At 38.8% G+C, this 15,483-nt stretch overlaps 1 protein-coding gene across 6 annotated transcripts in view; it reads left to right on the top strand.

Moving 5' to 3' along the window:
• NELL1 (neural EGFL like 1) overlaps positions 1-15,483 on the top strand; it is a 430,345-nt gene that overhangs the window by 231,501 nt on the left and 183,361 nt on the right. For all 6 annotated transcript variants that reach the window (XM_073347842.2, XM_073347838.2, XM_073347837.2 and 3 more), the window contains one exon: positions 12,583-12,705. In XM_073347842.2, coding sequence (XP_073203943.1) covers positions 12,583-12,705 — 123 coding nt within the window. The remainder of the gene's footprint in view (positions 1-12,582; positions 12,706-15,483) is intronic.

Raw genomic sequence — 15,483 nt, 5'->3', positions numbered from 1 at the left:
TAGTGTGCTAGCTTGATCAAAATGAGCATGTGTAGATCTACCCAAGCTGTAAATTAAATGCAGATGTATCCTTAGGTTGTTCTCTCTACAAGACTCAATATTTCTACTTTCACAATAATAAAGCAATAATTACACAAAAAAACGCAGACAGACTGTGATTTTGGGATAATCACAAATAATAGTTTGTGGTTCTGTGCTTTTGGGATTTTTTTTTTTTTTGGTAGGGCTAATTCCTGATTCCATTGGAGTTAGTTTCAAAACTCTCATTGACCTTAATGTGGTCAAACTGTAGACCATAGAGAATGATTCGTCAACCTCCCTGTATACTGATTAACCAAATGATTTGCAGAGAAGGGGGAATTTACTTTTTAAATATTATGTCCAAAACCAACTGTGCTAATAATGAATATAATACTTAGCACTTAAATGGAATGATCCCGTCCATAGATCTCAAAGCCCTTTACCAAAGACAGTAAGCATAATTATTTCTGTTTTACTGACAGTGCAACTGAAATACAGGTAGGATAAAGTGACTTTCACAAGACCACAAAAGACAAGAATGGAATCTCTTTACTTCCAGACCTGTCCTCTAGACATTGTGTATGATATGTTATGGCTGTATTGTACAAAGGGTACAGAATGTATCTGATTATCTAAAAGTATGAAATTACCAAGCAAATTAATAAGAAATATTAGTTGCAAACGTCCAGAAATTGACACCAATCATCCTTAAATCTTCATGTTTATAAATCTCATCGGTCTGTGCCACAGTTCTACAATATTCAGCATTATGGATGTTTCCCCTCTTTCCATTGTTAAACTTTTGGCAGTTTTTTGTTTTGTGCCTTGCTAACTTTGTGGTAGATCATTGATATCTCTTAGTGCAGTGTAAACCCTATTTACTGAACTGAGATTAACTAAAACACTTGGCCAACTTAAACTCCCCAGGGTTGCACTGTCTGTAGAGTGAAGATTTGCAGGAGCAGAGCTTCAGTCCAGGGCTGGCAGCTCCTCTGTAGCTTGGTTCTTGTGAAGTTTAGGAATTTCTCTGGAGCTTTAGCTTCTAAATTCTGAAGGGCTTGATTTAGGTGCCAACAAAGTGCCTAAGCGCCACGTAGCTCAGCATTTAAGCTCTGCAGGTCTGGAGCTACCTGGCAGCCCCCTCCTTTAGTGAGGCCAGGTGTACACCAGAAAGAGTTTGCTGGCATAGCTGTATTGGCAAACCTCCCTAATAGAGAAGGAGAGTCTCTTTTCCAGTATAGCTTATACCAGTTCCCCAAATGAAGTAAGTTATACTGGTAACAGGACCTTTTTTGCCAGTTTAACTGCCTTTATATCATTTTGCTGGTGTAAACATGTCATGAAGAATCACACCCCTCACCTATACTGAGACATTCCCTAGGATACAATCTGGACTGTTGAACAGCTGTGTCCCCTCAGTTCTCCAACCTAGAGTGACTTTTACACTGCTTCACTGTGAGAGCAACAACTACTGATCTGCTCGCATAGAGCCTCCAGCATATAAGTCACTCCCAGCTATACTGTATGAGTGTTATAGCCAGCCACCAATGAATTACGCTGCAGGAGACACCAAGAAACTGCCAGTCCCAGACTTCCCCCCAGAAATGTTTGTCTTGTGCCTTGGTAACTTTGTGGTAGATCATTGATGTGCTGCCTAGCATGCTCCTGGACAACACAAACTCATTTCAAGTCTGTCATTTTATTAATAGAAAATGATATGCACAAACCTTGCTGTCTCAAGTGGTTTTCCAAACACTTCAATCCAAACACCTACTGGCTTTGATAAAACAATAAAACAAGTTTATTATCTACAGCAAGATAGATTTTAAGTGATTACAAGTAAAGATGCATAAAATTCAGACATGGTCACAAAAAAAAAAGTTTAAACGCAACTAACACCTAACTTAACAAGCTGAGTGAATTCAAAGCAAAGAGTCTTTCTCACTACATGCAGTAGCAGTCTTACTGGCTGGAATCCTTCCAGCCAGGACCTCTCTCCCCCAGTTCAATGTAATTTCCTTGTCCTTAAGGTGGTGTTGATGCTGTGAGTAGAGATGGAGAGAGAGATATTTTGGGGCCTCCATTCTCCTTTCTTAGAGCTCTTTTTTTCCTTTGAAAATCATCTCCACCTGAGGTTCAGGAGACATCCAGTCTGTGGAGATGGGAACTTCCAGCTGTTCATTGCCAAGACGTAAATTTCTCGGTCACACCCTTTTCCTGCCAAAGAATGGCTGCTTAACCAGGTTGATCGTCCATTTGATTTTATGGACACCTGGTTGAGGCATCAGTTTGCATTTTGTCTCTGAGGAACTGGTTTGTGCCTGCTTTTCTAAACATGAGCATGTCGTAGCAATGTCTTACAGTAGTATTTAACAATGTTGCCACGCATTTTATCAGGACAATAATGATCAGCAAATTGAGTTTTCAGTTGATACTTCACAAGGCATACATTGTACAAAATTCATTATAGTTTTGTAAAAAGGATGAGCATAAGGATGCAGACTGTCACAGATACTATTATAGCTGGAAATGTTTTTAGTGTAGACCTGGTCTGAGTTGAATTCGATCATCCATACACACAATTTCACACAGCTTTTTGTGTCCCAAAGTGTAAAATTAGGTTTCCAGAGAGAGAATGACTTAGTTTTCTTACATAGTTTTGATCTCAGGAGAAGTATGCTAAGGTTTGGTTTTTTTCAGCCGTGTTTGGAAATAATAATAGATTTAATTTCTAGCACCCTAAGAATGAGGAGGGTCACTTAATTGAGGGCCCAGTTCTAATGAGGGCCCTGTTGTCTTTGTCACTAAATCTTTCACAAGGTTGCTTTTTAAAATTAGGGAGCAATAAAGCACTGGAGAGGATTCTGCAAATTATTCTAAAACCTGCAAAGTCTGAAACACAAAAAATTTCCCCAAACTCCAGCGAAAATAAGCGTCTGACTTAAACTGAGGAATTTATCAATTTTATTGCACATTTCTCCACAGGACCATTCGCTTGCTAAGGGCTCATTTCAGAATTTCATTAAATATGTCAGTGCTGTTACTGTACCAGTCACTGGTATACATATCATTCACATTAAATGTCAGAAGAAAACTGATGCTATGGGTGTTAACACCAATAACCTAGTAGCTATTTTTCTATATTAATAAAAAGATTGGGAGCAGATTTGTGGGACAAAGTGATAAAGGATGAGAAAATCAATCAAATGTATTTTAAGAAAGAAGGGAAATAAAAGGGAAAAAAAAGTCCACATGAGAAAATAAAAGGGAAATGGCACATGAATTACACCGCCACTGACTCTATCTTTAGCTAGAGCTTAAAGCAAAGCCCCTTCTAGTCCATGGTGATCTTTGCACTGACTTCAGTGGACTCTGGATCAGGCCCCTAGTGCTCAAAATTTAACGGTATCCTGAAGGCCAAATGTTCAGAAGTATGGCCCTCACGTTCTGTCTCTCACCTCTTCCCCCAATATGCACACAACTAGTAGTTACTTAAGCAATTAAGATACACATCAAAATATTTTGTATTTGCTGATTCTACCTGCAGAATCCAATTTGGGCACACTAACAGGCATTTGCTCATACAGAATGGATAACGGCACGTAAATATTCATTTGCATACATAATGGGTGCCACAATTTGCAGGCATAAATTAGGATTTTTCAGGGGCCAAGTGATTCAGCAGATGTTTTGGGAACAATTTAGAAGCCCATATTTGAAAATTTGGTATTTAATACTAAAATATCTGGTAAAATATATTATAATGAACAATAATTTCCTAGTACTAGATTGATGAGTTACCATGAGCCCTGTATAAGGGATATTATGTAGATGCCTTGCAGGCGACCATGGACTGAATTGTGACCCAATCTTGACTAGATAGCTTGTAGTAGATAAGCCTGTCCTAAAATTACTTTTCCTAGTCTATACAATGTCTCACACAGTCACAGTTCAGTCCCCCAGAGGGTCAGCAAGCTGTGTCAGCCCACAACCCTTTACACACCACAGTTTACTTTGCTAGCCAGTGAATTTAGGGGGATACAGCCAGATCTCTGCTCACTCACTGGTCTCCCACACTCCGTCCACCTGTACCAGATGGGGTATAGCAGCTGGGCAGAGACTGCTCTCTCCTCTGCAAAGGTGCCCAATAATGGTCACAAGTGGACCCATAATACGGAAGGTGAATGAAGTACAAACAGATACAAATAAGTATTATCTACCACCACCCCAAAAACCAGACTTTGTTTCTCCTCATCACTGTTCAATATTTGACTTCTGTGTAAAAATAGACACAAGGCGAAATTTTGGCTTGGAAAGTCAAATAACTGCTGAAGAAGAGGTTACTCACCTTTAGCAATTTTCATAAAGTTGTGCAGCAAAGCAGATTTCATGGCACAGAGTATGATTTAAGATTGTCCATGTGATAAGGACAAACCCGGGGATATGTACTGCTATCCTATATTTTGAGATGCCTATTGCATGAGGTGCTCAGAGCAAAATGGCGTATGGTTATTGATAGGAAGAAAAGGTATTTATGTGAAGATCTGGTATATTAGTTATTTCAGGTAAATAAGAAATTTGAGTTTTTGATTTGCGCTCATTTGTAGAACTGAAAACAAAATATGAAATGGCAAAAATGCACCATTAAAATTAACTGGATAAGGGTTTTTAATTTGGAATCTGTGATTCATATCGTTTTGTGTATGAAGTTTGGAATGTAAATTGTATTTATATTGCTTTGTGAAGACAAAAGTAAAAGGTATCGTAAATGCTTCTTTTTCGGACATCTTCCTTACCTAGTTTTTTAATTAAATTTTAACTCCGAATGCTCTGAATGGTAGGATTCTGAATGCTAAATTAATGTAAGTATAAGGGAAAGAGCACAGTTATAGTATATTGTTTGGGATCTTGTACAGTATAGAAGCTCTTGGGAAAATGTAGATCACATTTTGTACTTATACTATTACATGGTATAAAAATAATATATAACTTTGTCTGCTGGGTTATTCTCACCTCTGTTTATGCACATACTGGGCCAATGGAGCTATTGGGATTTACGCCAGGTTGAGACTGTGGTATACTACATCGGTGATTATTGTTAATGAGATCTATTTACACGTATTGTGAGGCAAGGACCCTGGCTTTTGAAATCTGTTTTGTTTTTATTGCTAAGGGAAAATGAGGGAGCCTGGATTGCTCAGGGCATTGGCAGTGGAATAGGAAGGGCTTTTAGCTCTAGGTCACCAGTTAAAGCCCAGTTCAAGACAGTGGTGACCAAAATCCATTACCATCTGCTGGCTGTGAAGTGACCTGTGTGAAATGAGTTGGTAGTCTCAGTCCAGTTCCTCCAGGATGTGTCCACACCACTGACATCACCATTAAACTTGGCATTAAGTGTCTTGGATTGAATAAGTGCGGCCTTTCACTGCTCTTTCACGGTTAGATTTGGTTCATCTGGGTCCAGATTGGGTCATACTGGTAACTCAGCATGGGCAAGATTGCACTGCCTCCATCCACATTACCCTGTTGTGTGACTAAATAGAGGGAGTCAGTTTTCAGAACATCTAGAACCTTTCACAAGCACATATAAATTCACAAGACTAAGAGGAAGAAGTATGTATGTATGTATGTATGTATACATATATTTATGTTTAGAGTAAGGGATAAATCCTTGGAATAATCTCTCACTTTGCATGTATTTTCCAAATATATTTCTAAGGCCCTCTTGATTCTACAGATATTTCTGGAAAAAGAATCTCTGTATAATGTGCTGCTTTGGGCAAGTAACATCCATTTGGATATAATCCACTCACACTCTTCTTACTACGCATCCCCAGCTGAATGCAGCATCATATACAGGGCATTTTTCAAGTGGTAAAATATCCACCTCAGTGAGAGGACCTAGTTTTGTAGCTTTTCACCAAAATTAGGCCAGAAAAGTTGAGAGATGGGGGATGTGAAAGGGAAATGGGTGGCCCTAATATTGCTGACTTCTTTGGTCTTTGTCAGGTTTTGTTTGCCTTATCCAATTTACGCTTTTCATTCATGTTATTTGCTGTCAACAGTGTTATATATTTATGATAAAGAAAGAAAACTCAGTTGGAGCAGATAATGTTTTGATGTATGCAAAATACTGTATTGCTGTCACCTACAAGCCCTTTACCCTAATTCACATAAAGTTTCCTGTGTTTTGAAAAAATGCTAAAGATCTGTTTAAAATCTAAATATGTGAGTCCACAGGAAAAGACTCCAAACTCTGATATGCCCAAGAGGGCATTGTGGAACATATGGCTGTCATTAATTAATAATAGATGTTCGATCTTTCATAGTGAATTTCTCTGATGAGATGTATTAATGACCTATAAGGTTTAGTTCTGTTGTCTGGGCCATAGCTGCCCACTACCTAATATCTCACTTATTTATTGTTTTAATGCACATTTGCACAATGAGTGATTTTTACATGACTGGCTGTAGACTATACTTATTGAGTAAGTGGAATTGTGGGGAACCATGTGGTGTATATTTAGCTATTCAATTGAGCCAGGCTCAGTCAGAATTCCTCCAGAGGGTTGCACTCGTGTGTGGCAGTTGCGTCATCTTTGGCTCTATGCCTGTCCAACTATTCCATGGTGATTGGGGATTACCTGTCTCTTTGCCTTTTCAGGCATCTAGGGTGGTTGGGGTGCTAATAAGAAACAGGGCCTGTACTCGCCCTCCACATTATGGTCTTCCATGGAGCTCAGGGAAAGGGTTGACACTTCATTTGTCCCTCAGTCCCCCGTTTGTATTCTTACAGAGGTACCAGACAGACACAACCTGTCTTAAATCTGTTCTTAATACTTAAGCTGTTTCGAGCTACTGTGTAAGATGTAGTACTACTTTCTTTGAGACTAAATGTCATACTCAACTTGCTATCTACTTCAAGGTAAGTATTGGTGAATTAATTTTGCTTCTTACATGATTATTATTTATATGAGGGAATGTAGTGTTGAAAAATAAGACTCTCCTCTTGGATGTTAGAAGATACCCCAAAGTGTACTAATAATCAAGATAAATGGTTAATTTCATTAGGTTTTCTATGTGCACGGTAGAAATATCTACAGCAGAGATCTGTAATTATTCTGCATAGCATTATATATCTCTGTCAAGGTTCCTTCCCCACTCTGAACGCTAGGGTACAGATGTGGGGACCTGCATGAAAAACCTCCTAAGCTTATCTTTACCAGCGTAGGTCAAAACTTCCCCAAGGTACAAAATATTCCACCCTTTGTCCTTGGATTGGCCGCTACCACCACCAAACAAATACTGGTTACTGGGGAAGAGCTGTTTGGAAACATCTTTCCCCCCAAAATACTTCCCAAAACCTTGCACCCCACTTCCTGGGCAAGGCTTGGTAAAAATTTGCCTAGGTGACTACAGACCCAGACCCTTGGATCTTAAGAACAATGAACAATCCTCCCAACACTTGCACCCCCCCTTACCTGGGAAATGTTGGATAAAAAGCCTCACCAATTTGCATAGGTGACTACAGACCCAAGCCCTTGGATCTGGGAACAATGAAAAAGCATTCAGTTTTCTTACAAGAAGACTTTTAATAGAAATAGAAGTAAATAGAAGTAAAGAAATCACCTCTGTAAAATCAGGATGGTAGATACCTTACAGGGTAATTAGATTCAAAACATAGAGAACCCCTCTAGGCAAAACCTTAAGTTACAAAAAAGATACACAGACAGAAATAGTTATTCTATTCAGCACAGTTCTTTTCTCAGCCAATTAAAGAAATCATAATCTAACGCATACCTAGATAGATTACTTACTAAAAGTTCTAAAGACTCCATTCTTGTTCTGTCCCTGGCAAAAGCAGCATACAGACAGACACAAAGACCCTTTGTTTCTCTCCCTCCTCCCAGCTTTTGAAAGTATCTTGTCTCCCCATTGGTCATTTTGGTCAGGTGCCAGCGAGGTTACCTTTAGCTTCTTAACCCTTTACAGGTGAGAGGAGCTTTCCCCTGGCCAGGAGGGATTTCAAAGGGGTTTACCCTTCTCTTTATATTTATGACAATCTCTAATGGTACATAAACAACTTCAGTTTTCCCAAACCTATAGTGTTGTCTTTGTAGATGTCTGTTCAGGTTCATGTTGTCTCTGTTGCCTGAGGCAGGTCGTTAACCGGGGCTGACTTTCCAGTGACAGCATTTTCAAATGGAAGTTTTTGGTGGGGATTTTACTCACTTTATGGGTTACAGTGGGCTTTGACTTTGGGAACAACAAAGGCAGGAGAGTGAACATTCTTCCTCAGAAATATTTTTGTAAAGTAAGTCTAATTTCTTGGAAGTAATTTTTCAAGGATAGCTGAAAGCAGGAGTGCATCCCTAGCCAATGGCCAAAGGGAAAATATGCCACTTTTGTCTTTGCTTCTTCACAAACTATCCTGCTGCAAATATGAACTGAGAAAATACCGGGTTTGTAAAATAATCCTCTTGTGGATTTTGGGAAAGGTCATGAAAGGTTTTGAAATTTGAAAAGGAGACTTTTACTGACAACAAACAGCTTAGTAATAAATTATTAGTTTGTTGATTTTGGTTGTGGCTGGCTGTAGAGGCAAGAGGGAAACGTGAGGTGTTCTTTCTGCTCAGTGATACAACAAGGAAGAAGTAAAAAAGCAGAGGGTAAGCCAGCAGCAACCACTTGATTCTCAGATTTATACCAATAAAATAATAATAAGAATAATCATCTACAGTATCTGACATGTGAGCATTTCAAAACAGCTTACTATTGTTAGTTAATCCTCAGAACGTTTCTGTGAGATAAGTAGTAGTATCCCCATTTTACTGAAGGAAAAAATGAGGCAAGCGTCTAGCACGGGTGAGAATGTAATCCACATCTCCTGACTCAGGGCTACTAGGCCACACTTCTTCCCCTTTATAGATTAGTATATATTATTTAAATACAAGATATATAAGACCCGAAAATACAACCTCCAAGGATTTCATAAAGGAGTTAAAATGTCTATAAGGACAAAGTATTATAATGATTATTATTGCTCTTGAATGGTTAGTGTTTCTTGAAATGTATATTAATACTTCAGGGAAATGACTTCAACTTAGGAAATCAGTAAATCACATCTTTCATTGTCTCTGTTCCCAGTTAGCCAGCCATGCTCCCATTGGGTATGTCTATACCGCTGTTAGACTGCCCTGGCTGGCCTGTGCCAGTAGACTTGGGCTTGAGCTCACAGGGCTTAGACTGCAGGGCTGTTTAATAGCAGTGTAGATTTCTGGGCTCAGGCTGAAGTGTGGACTCTAGGACCCTATGAGGTGGGAGCATCCTAGAGCTCGGGCTGTGGCCTGAGCCCAGAAGTCTAAACTGCAGTTAAACAGCCCCTAGCCCAAACCCCATGAGCCTGAGTCAGCTGACCCAAGCCAACCATAGGATTTTTAATTGCAGTATAGACACACCCTTTGTCTGCTGCTAGCTCTTTCACCGACTTCAACTTTTGTCAATATTTTGTAGTAAATCAGGGATGGATGAAACCAGACAGTTAAAATAGTGACCACCCCACATATACGATCCCTGTACCTACCCTGAAAATCCACACTTTTTGAGATTATATTTTTTTATTTTTACATGCCCCTGTCTGCACTTCTGGGTTCCAGCTAAAAGTGTAATTGCCAAAATAAGACATGCTATCAACAAGTAGTGACTCTGAATTCTCTTACCTCAGATCTTTTGTTTTCTTTTTAATTTCTTTCTCAGGGTCTTCACATTCAATCTTGGGTTGCCATCTTATCTTGTAATTCTCCCCTTCTGACTCTGAATTCCACTGAGCTCACTGAACCAATGATTCAGCATGGTGTTAATTGTCCCCATGCTGCTGGAGGAGGTGTCTTTTGAATGAATTGCAAAACTAAGCCATTTGTTACAAAACACTTGCAATAATTAAAAATATCATGGCAATTTCTTGCAAGAGTAGCAGTGCTAATCCTGGTCAGTCTGATTTGTCTTCTGTTCTGCTTCTTTGAAATTCCCTCTGTAGATTTATTTCACTTTCTACAAACACTGATGTAGTTTTTTGGACTACAACTAAGCACTAGAGAGTTTTGCTAAAACACATTATGAATCATGCCAAGGTGAGGCCTTAGGGGAATTTCTCATTGATGTTATTTTTTAAAAAAACACCACCGCTCTTTGGTGAAACCTTAAAAGGAGGAAGGAAACATAACCAAAGTAGGATACTGACAGGGTTTTAAGCATTTTTCCTTTTCTCACAGGTTAATGTGTTTGAAATAAAAGACTTTTATTAACCTGACAGAAGATCAATGCTGACTCATTCTCACTAGGGCTGTAGCTAACTCTTCTATAGCCTTGGCTACACTAGGGACATTTTTTTTAAATTCCCACCATTGCAGCTGTTCCACTGTTATCAATTTTGGAAATTCTTGCATGGACAAGGATCCCTTAGTGGCACTGTGTTAGCAATACTGGTTTCTCTTGTATAGGGCAGTTTCCCATGGCCAGAACCATTGTTAACACCGTGCCAATTAAATTTCTCAGAACGTATCTAATTGACATCAATGTTAAAAAAAGGCTGCAGCTATGAAACCTTGTCTACATTAGAACTCCTATTGTTGTAAACACCTGGAAGAGCGCCAAAGGGGTTAAGTTTTTTACGTTTTGGCAAACCCAAGTTTTTCCCTTAAGATGGGGTATTGTTTTTACTGTAAATGGTGAAAGGGGAATCTATTTAGATTGTCAGTTCTTTAGGGCAGGGTTGATTTTTATTATGCATGTGTGTATGGTGCCTAGCACAATGGAGCGCCTTTGTTTCTGGTGCTACTGAAATATGGATCAATAATTACACCAACTTTCCTCTGTAGGTGAGATTTAGGGAGAAATGTTTTTAAAAAAAGAAAATATATTTTAAGAATAGAATGGGCTAATCACCTCCAGGGGTGGTTAGAGGGTTACTCCTATAAAAGCTTCTCCTTAGTCTGCCACAATGGGCTGAGCTGTGTGGTGCTTTTCTTAATTGAGATAAGAGTTGCAAGAACTAGGCTGCTGCATAGTTTCCTTTGAGTTCAAGAAGAAGAGTTCATAGTGCCCAGGAAGGAGCCTAACATTCAGAATATCTAAGGGTCTGAAGAGTAGAGAGTAGCTAAAGTGAATTCTGCAGCAGGGCAAGGGACCAGCATAAACTAAAGAGCGTAAACATAAGTCTGAATTTATCAGCTGATGCAGATACATTTTTTTATGTATGAATTTTCTGTTTTAAAAAAGTGAGAAGGAAAGAACAAAATATCCCTATGATACTCCTTTGAAAAATTATGTAAATCCCATATCACTTAGCTATCGAATGTGTTTAGAAACATTATATACCCAACAGATAATGTTCAAAGACATATTTATGCTCTTTTAAGAACATCTGTTCTAGCGGAGCCCTTGCAATCTGTCACTCAGAGCATCTGAGTTATCTGAAGTACGGTGTCAACCTGGAATTTGGGAGAGTCTGTTTATAAGGCATAACCCTGTTTCCCACTAGAGGGTACCTTTCAGCTACGACTGTCCATTAAGAGAAGTTCATAAAGACTAACTTGTCTTTATTGTTGCTAATAAAAAAGTCAAATACTAACAAGAAGCATTTCAATTTCTGCTGTGTAGTTACACCCATTTTCTTGCACACATAGCTATGCTTTCTGGAAGCATCATTCTTTCACTTAAAAAAGAGTTAACAAATTAACTTCAGTTAACATTAAATCATCATCCTCTTAAAACATGCAAGAGGCAGGCAAAACGCCACCATTAATATTTCTGGGATGATGGCTCTTCTTTCTTCACCTCCTTCCAACTCCTGCCACATATGCAGAGGGAGGATCTGGCTGAGCTATACGAGAAGTGGGAGGCTTCAGGCTCAAGGTTGCTGGCTCTTTGCTAGAGCAGAGTACAGCATCACGCATAGTGATGGGAGGGAGGGGAGTAAGTTGCAGGCCCTTCAGCCCTGTTGACAGTTTGGATAATCAAAGTAACACCTAGCCCATATGTCTGGAAGGTGCTTTGGGAACCCTTGGTCTAGAAGGTGCCTTAGAAGTATAGAATATTATTATTTTATATTTTATACCAAGCTTTCGCACAGCATACATTTGTGCATGTGAGTGGTTGTAACGGAAGTGCTGTTAGGCTTTAAAGACTATGCCATCAACGCGCCTCACTGTAACTACTTATCTTGTATTTATATTTACCACGCTTGGTAGTGGGCAGTGATGGTGAGGCTTATCACATCAGAGATGCTGCAGTGATAATCTTCTTCCTATGACTGTTATGTTAGCAGCGCTGTGTAGTTTGCCCAGATAGTTTTCTCCTTTTCAGTCTAAATAAACAGGCTACTCCTGCCATGAATATGTCATTATGTCCTGGAATTGAAGCATTCCATATTAGGCTCTTACATTTGAATCCCTGCTGTGTTCAACCATTGTGGCAATAGTAGTTCTAACTCAGTTTTCAAATGTCAGATCAGCAAACTGAAAAGCACATCTTTTTCTCTCTTGTATTTTTTTTTTCTGGTAGAGCATGATGAATGTGGCAGCGGACAGCACAACTGTGATGAGAATGCAATCTGTACTAACACTGTCAGGGGACATAGCTGCACCTGCAAACCTGGATATGTGGGGAATGGAACCATCTGTCGAGGTAGGTCTGTTACTCTAGGAACTTGATAAAAGCCACAGATTCTATTAATATTTTTTGACAGTCACCTGAGTTCTGGTAACTCATGATGCTGGGCTCTGTCAAAGATTCATTGTCTGAGTTATCACCTGGCAATTGTTGTATGCATAGAGATAATTGATTTGTGCATAACCTCATATCACAGGACAGTATTTTTTTAATTGTTTTAAAAACATTCTTTGTTTATTGCCAATTAAAGTTGTAATTTAAGCCTGTTTCATGCAGCTTTTAAACTGCGTTCTTTGTCTTAAACTGAGTTAGTGTCAGATATGCCATGAGTTAACACCTTTGTGTTTTAAACTAGGTTCATGTAGCCTTTAAACTTGTATAATCTTTTAAACATCATGTAGCAATGCCATGGGCTATTAAAGTTACAGAAGTGATTGATAGGGATGTTTTTGTCCATGATGTGTCTTAATTTACAGCACACCTATAAAGTGAGGATCTGCATTTGGTAGATTTCACTGTAGCTTAGACCATGAGTGTCTGGAATCAGTCCATCTGGTTGTAAAATGGCAGTTTTTGTTGGTCCTTTTTTTAAGAAAGAAAGATTAAGCTGTTTCATAAAGATAGAAGAGGAAATATACGCCATCAACCAGCTGGCTCACTAATGACTGCAACTTGGAAATGTCATTGAATTGTGCCTGCAATGCCTGTTGTTGTTGTGTGTTTTAGGAATTACCTTGTCTCATAAAATACTATTAATTGCTCCATCAGTGTTTCCACAATTCCTGGCTTCCAAAACACTATTGCCATAATGGCTAATTTGTTGGAAACTACTGCTGATGAAAAGTAATAGTCCATCCGGAAAACAATCATATGCACTTAGATTTGGGGAGAAATATTAGCTTTCTTTCAGTTTTATGAATTGGTAGTATTGTCTTGAAGTGATGGATGGTGAGCCACCACTTCCAGCTTAAATTCTTCACCAAGGTTTCCACAATCTATCAGGTGTCAAAGTAGCATCTGACTAACTGTCTGGAGTGCACAACAATGTCAAGATATTTAGAAAAAATAAAATGGTTTCTAAATGAACATAGCAGGGACTGCAAAAATGAGAATGTAATGAAGACAATAGTCCAAATTCATCCTATGTAAGTCAAAGAAGTCACACCAAGAATCAGTTTTGCCCAGTATTTTCCGAATTCTTGCTTGCAGGGGTTGTAAGTTACAACATTTCCAAATAAAGTTTCGAGCAGGGGTGAATGAATATACTCTAAGTTTGACAATGGCTTTCCCTCCCTGTAGACTATATAGGGTGTGGGACAACTCTTGACTCAAACAGGACATTTTTTTTTGGTTTTACTTTGCTGGGTATGCATACCCAGAGTTTCACTTTGAGGTTCAGCTTGAACGGGCTGAAAAACTTGAAGCAAAAGTCATCCAGCACCATTTAGTTTAACCTGGTAGTTTAACAGGAAAATATTCAGGGTTCTTTTTTTTAAAACCCTTTTAATGAACTTGTGCTGAGATTCAAGCTTGAAATGAAATCCCAAAGCAGATGAATCCCAAAGCCCTGGCTGGGATGATTTAACTGGGAACTGGTCCTGCTTTGAGCAGGGGGTTGGACTAGATGACCTTCTGGGGTCCCTTCCAACCCTGATATTCTATGATTCTATGATTCTATGAATTTCTATTTCATTTTCAAATATTCTCCCGGTTTTGTTCTTGACATACCTAGAGTTACGCCACTGAATGAAGATATAACTGTCTTTTTGAAAAGTGGCTACCATGGAAATGCAAAAAACAGAGCTGTGGAATTTTGTGGTTGTTTACATCCCAACTGGGAAATATATATACAGAACCATGGTGAAAATTTTTGGAGCTTGCAAACGTGAGTTTTATTCTCTAATATTCCAGATGGTAAGAAGCCCTTTAATGGGAAGCTGTGGAGAAATTGTTCTCTCATTACAGAAGGTGCTACGGATAATTTAGAGATAGTACTGAGTGGTAAGAGACTTGGTAATCAGTAAACACAGAGGCTGGAAAATAATGGGCCAGATTGCTTAGTAGTAAAATTGCATAATATCAGTCAAATCAAAGGAGCAATGCTGAAGGTAACACCAGCTGAGGATCTGGCCATATCCTAATTTACTTGAATGGTCTAGAAGTGTTTTATAAACTTTTACAAATGGTATATATACACAACAATTATTTCAGCCACTACTGATGTGACCCACATCTGGGCTGGAACAGGCAGCTTATTATCGTTACACAGCAACACCATACGCAAACAAGGAAAGGATGATTTTTGTAGCTGAAGCACAGGACTGGGAGTCTTTTCCTGATTCTGCCACATACTTCCCATGTTGTGTTGAGCAAGTCACATAACCATTCTGTACCTTATTTTCTGTATAAGTAAAATGTGGATGATGAAAACCATGCTGTGAGGCTTAATCAACAAACTCAGCAATTCTTGGAAGGCTCTGTAGAATGTAGAATATTATTCTTAATATTTTAAGATAGCAAGTGTAGGGGAATAATGCAACCAAATGAAACTACATGGAGAGCTTTGGAGTAGGCATAATGAAAGTAGCCTAACAGTTGGTGGGGGGGTGAGAAAGAGAGAAACAGTCAGGTAAAGAGGAAAGTAGAAAGAATCTGGAAAGTAGAGACGACCATCTGTTTTCCTTTATGAATAAAAATATTACGAAGAGGAAAACAAAATCATTAATAAAAGTACACAGTAACAGGCAGCAAGTAGGAAAATTTAATTTATTTATAATTAGGAAAATTATTCAT

The sequence above is a fragment of the Lepidochelys kempii genome, chromosome 6 (genome assembly GCF_965140285.1).
Source record: "Lepidochelys kempii isolate rLepKem1 chromosome 6, rLepKem1.hap1, whole genome shotgun sequence".
Lineage (NCBI taxonomy): Eukaryota > Metazoa > Chordata > Testudines > Cheloniidae > Lepidochelys > Lepidochelys kempii.
Note: the sequence above shows the minus strand (reverse complement) of the source record. Positions and strands in the feature narration are given on the sequence as shown.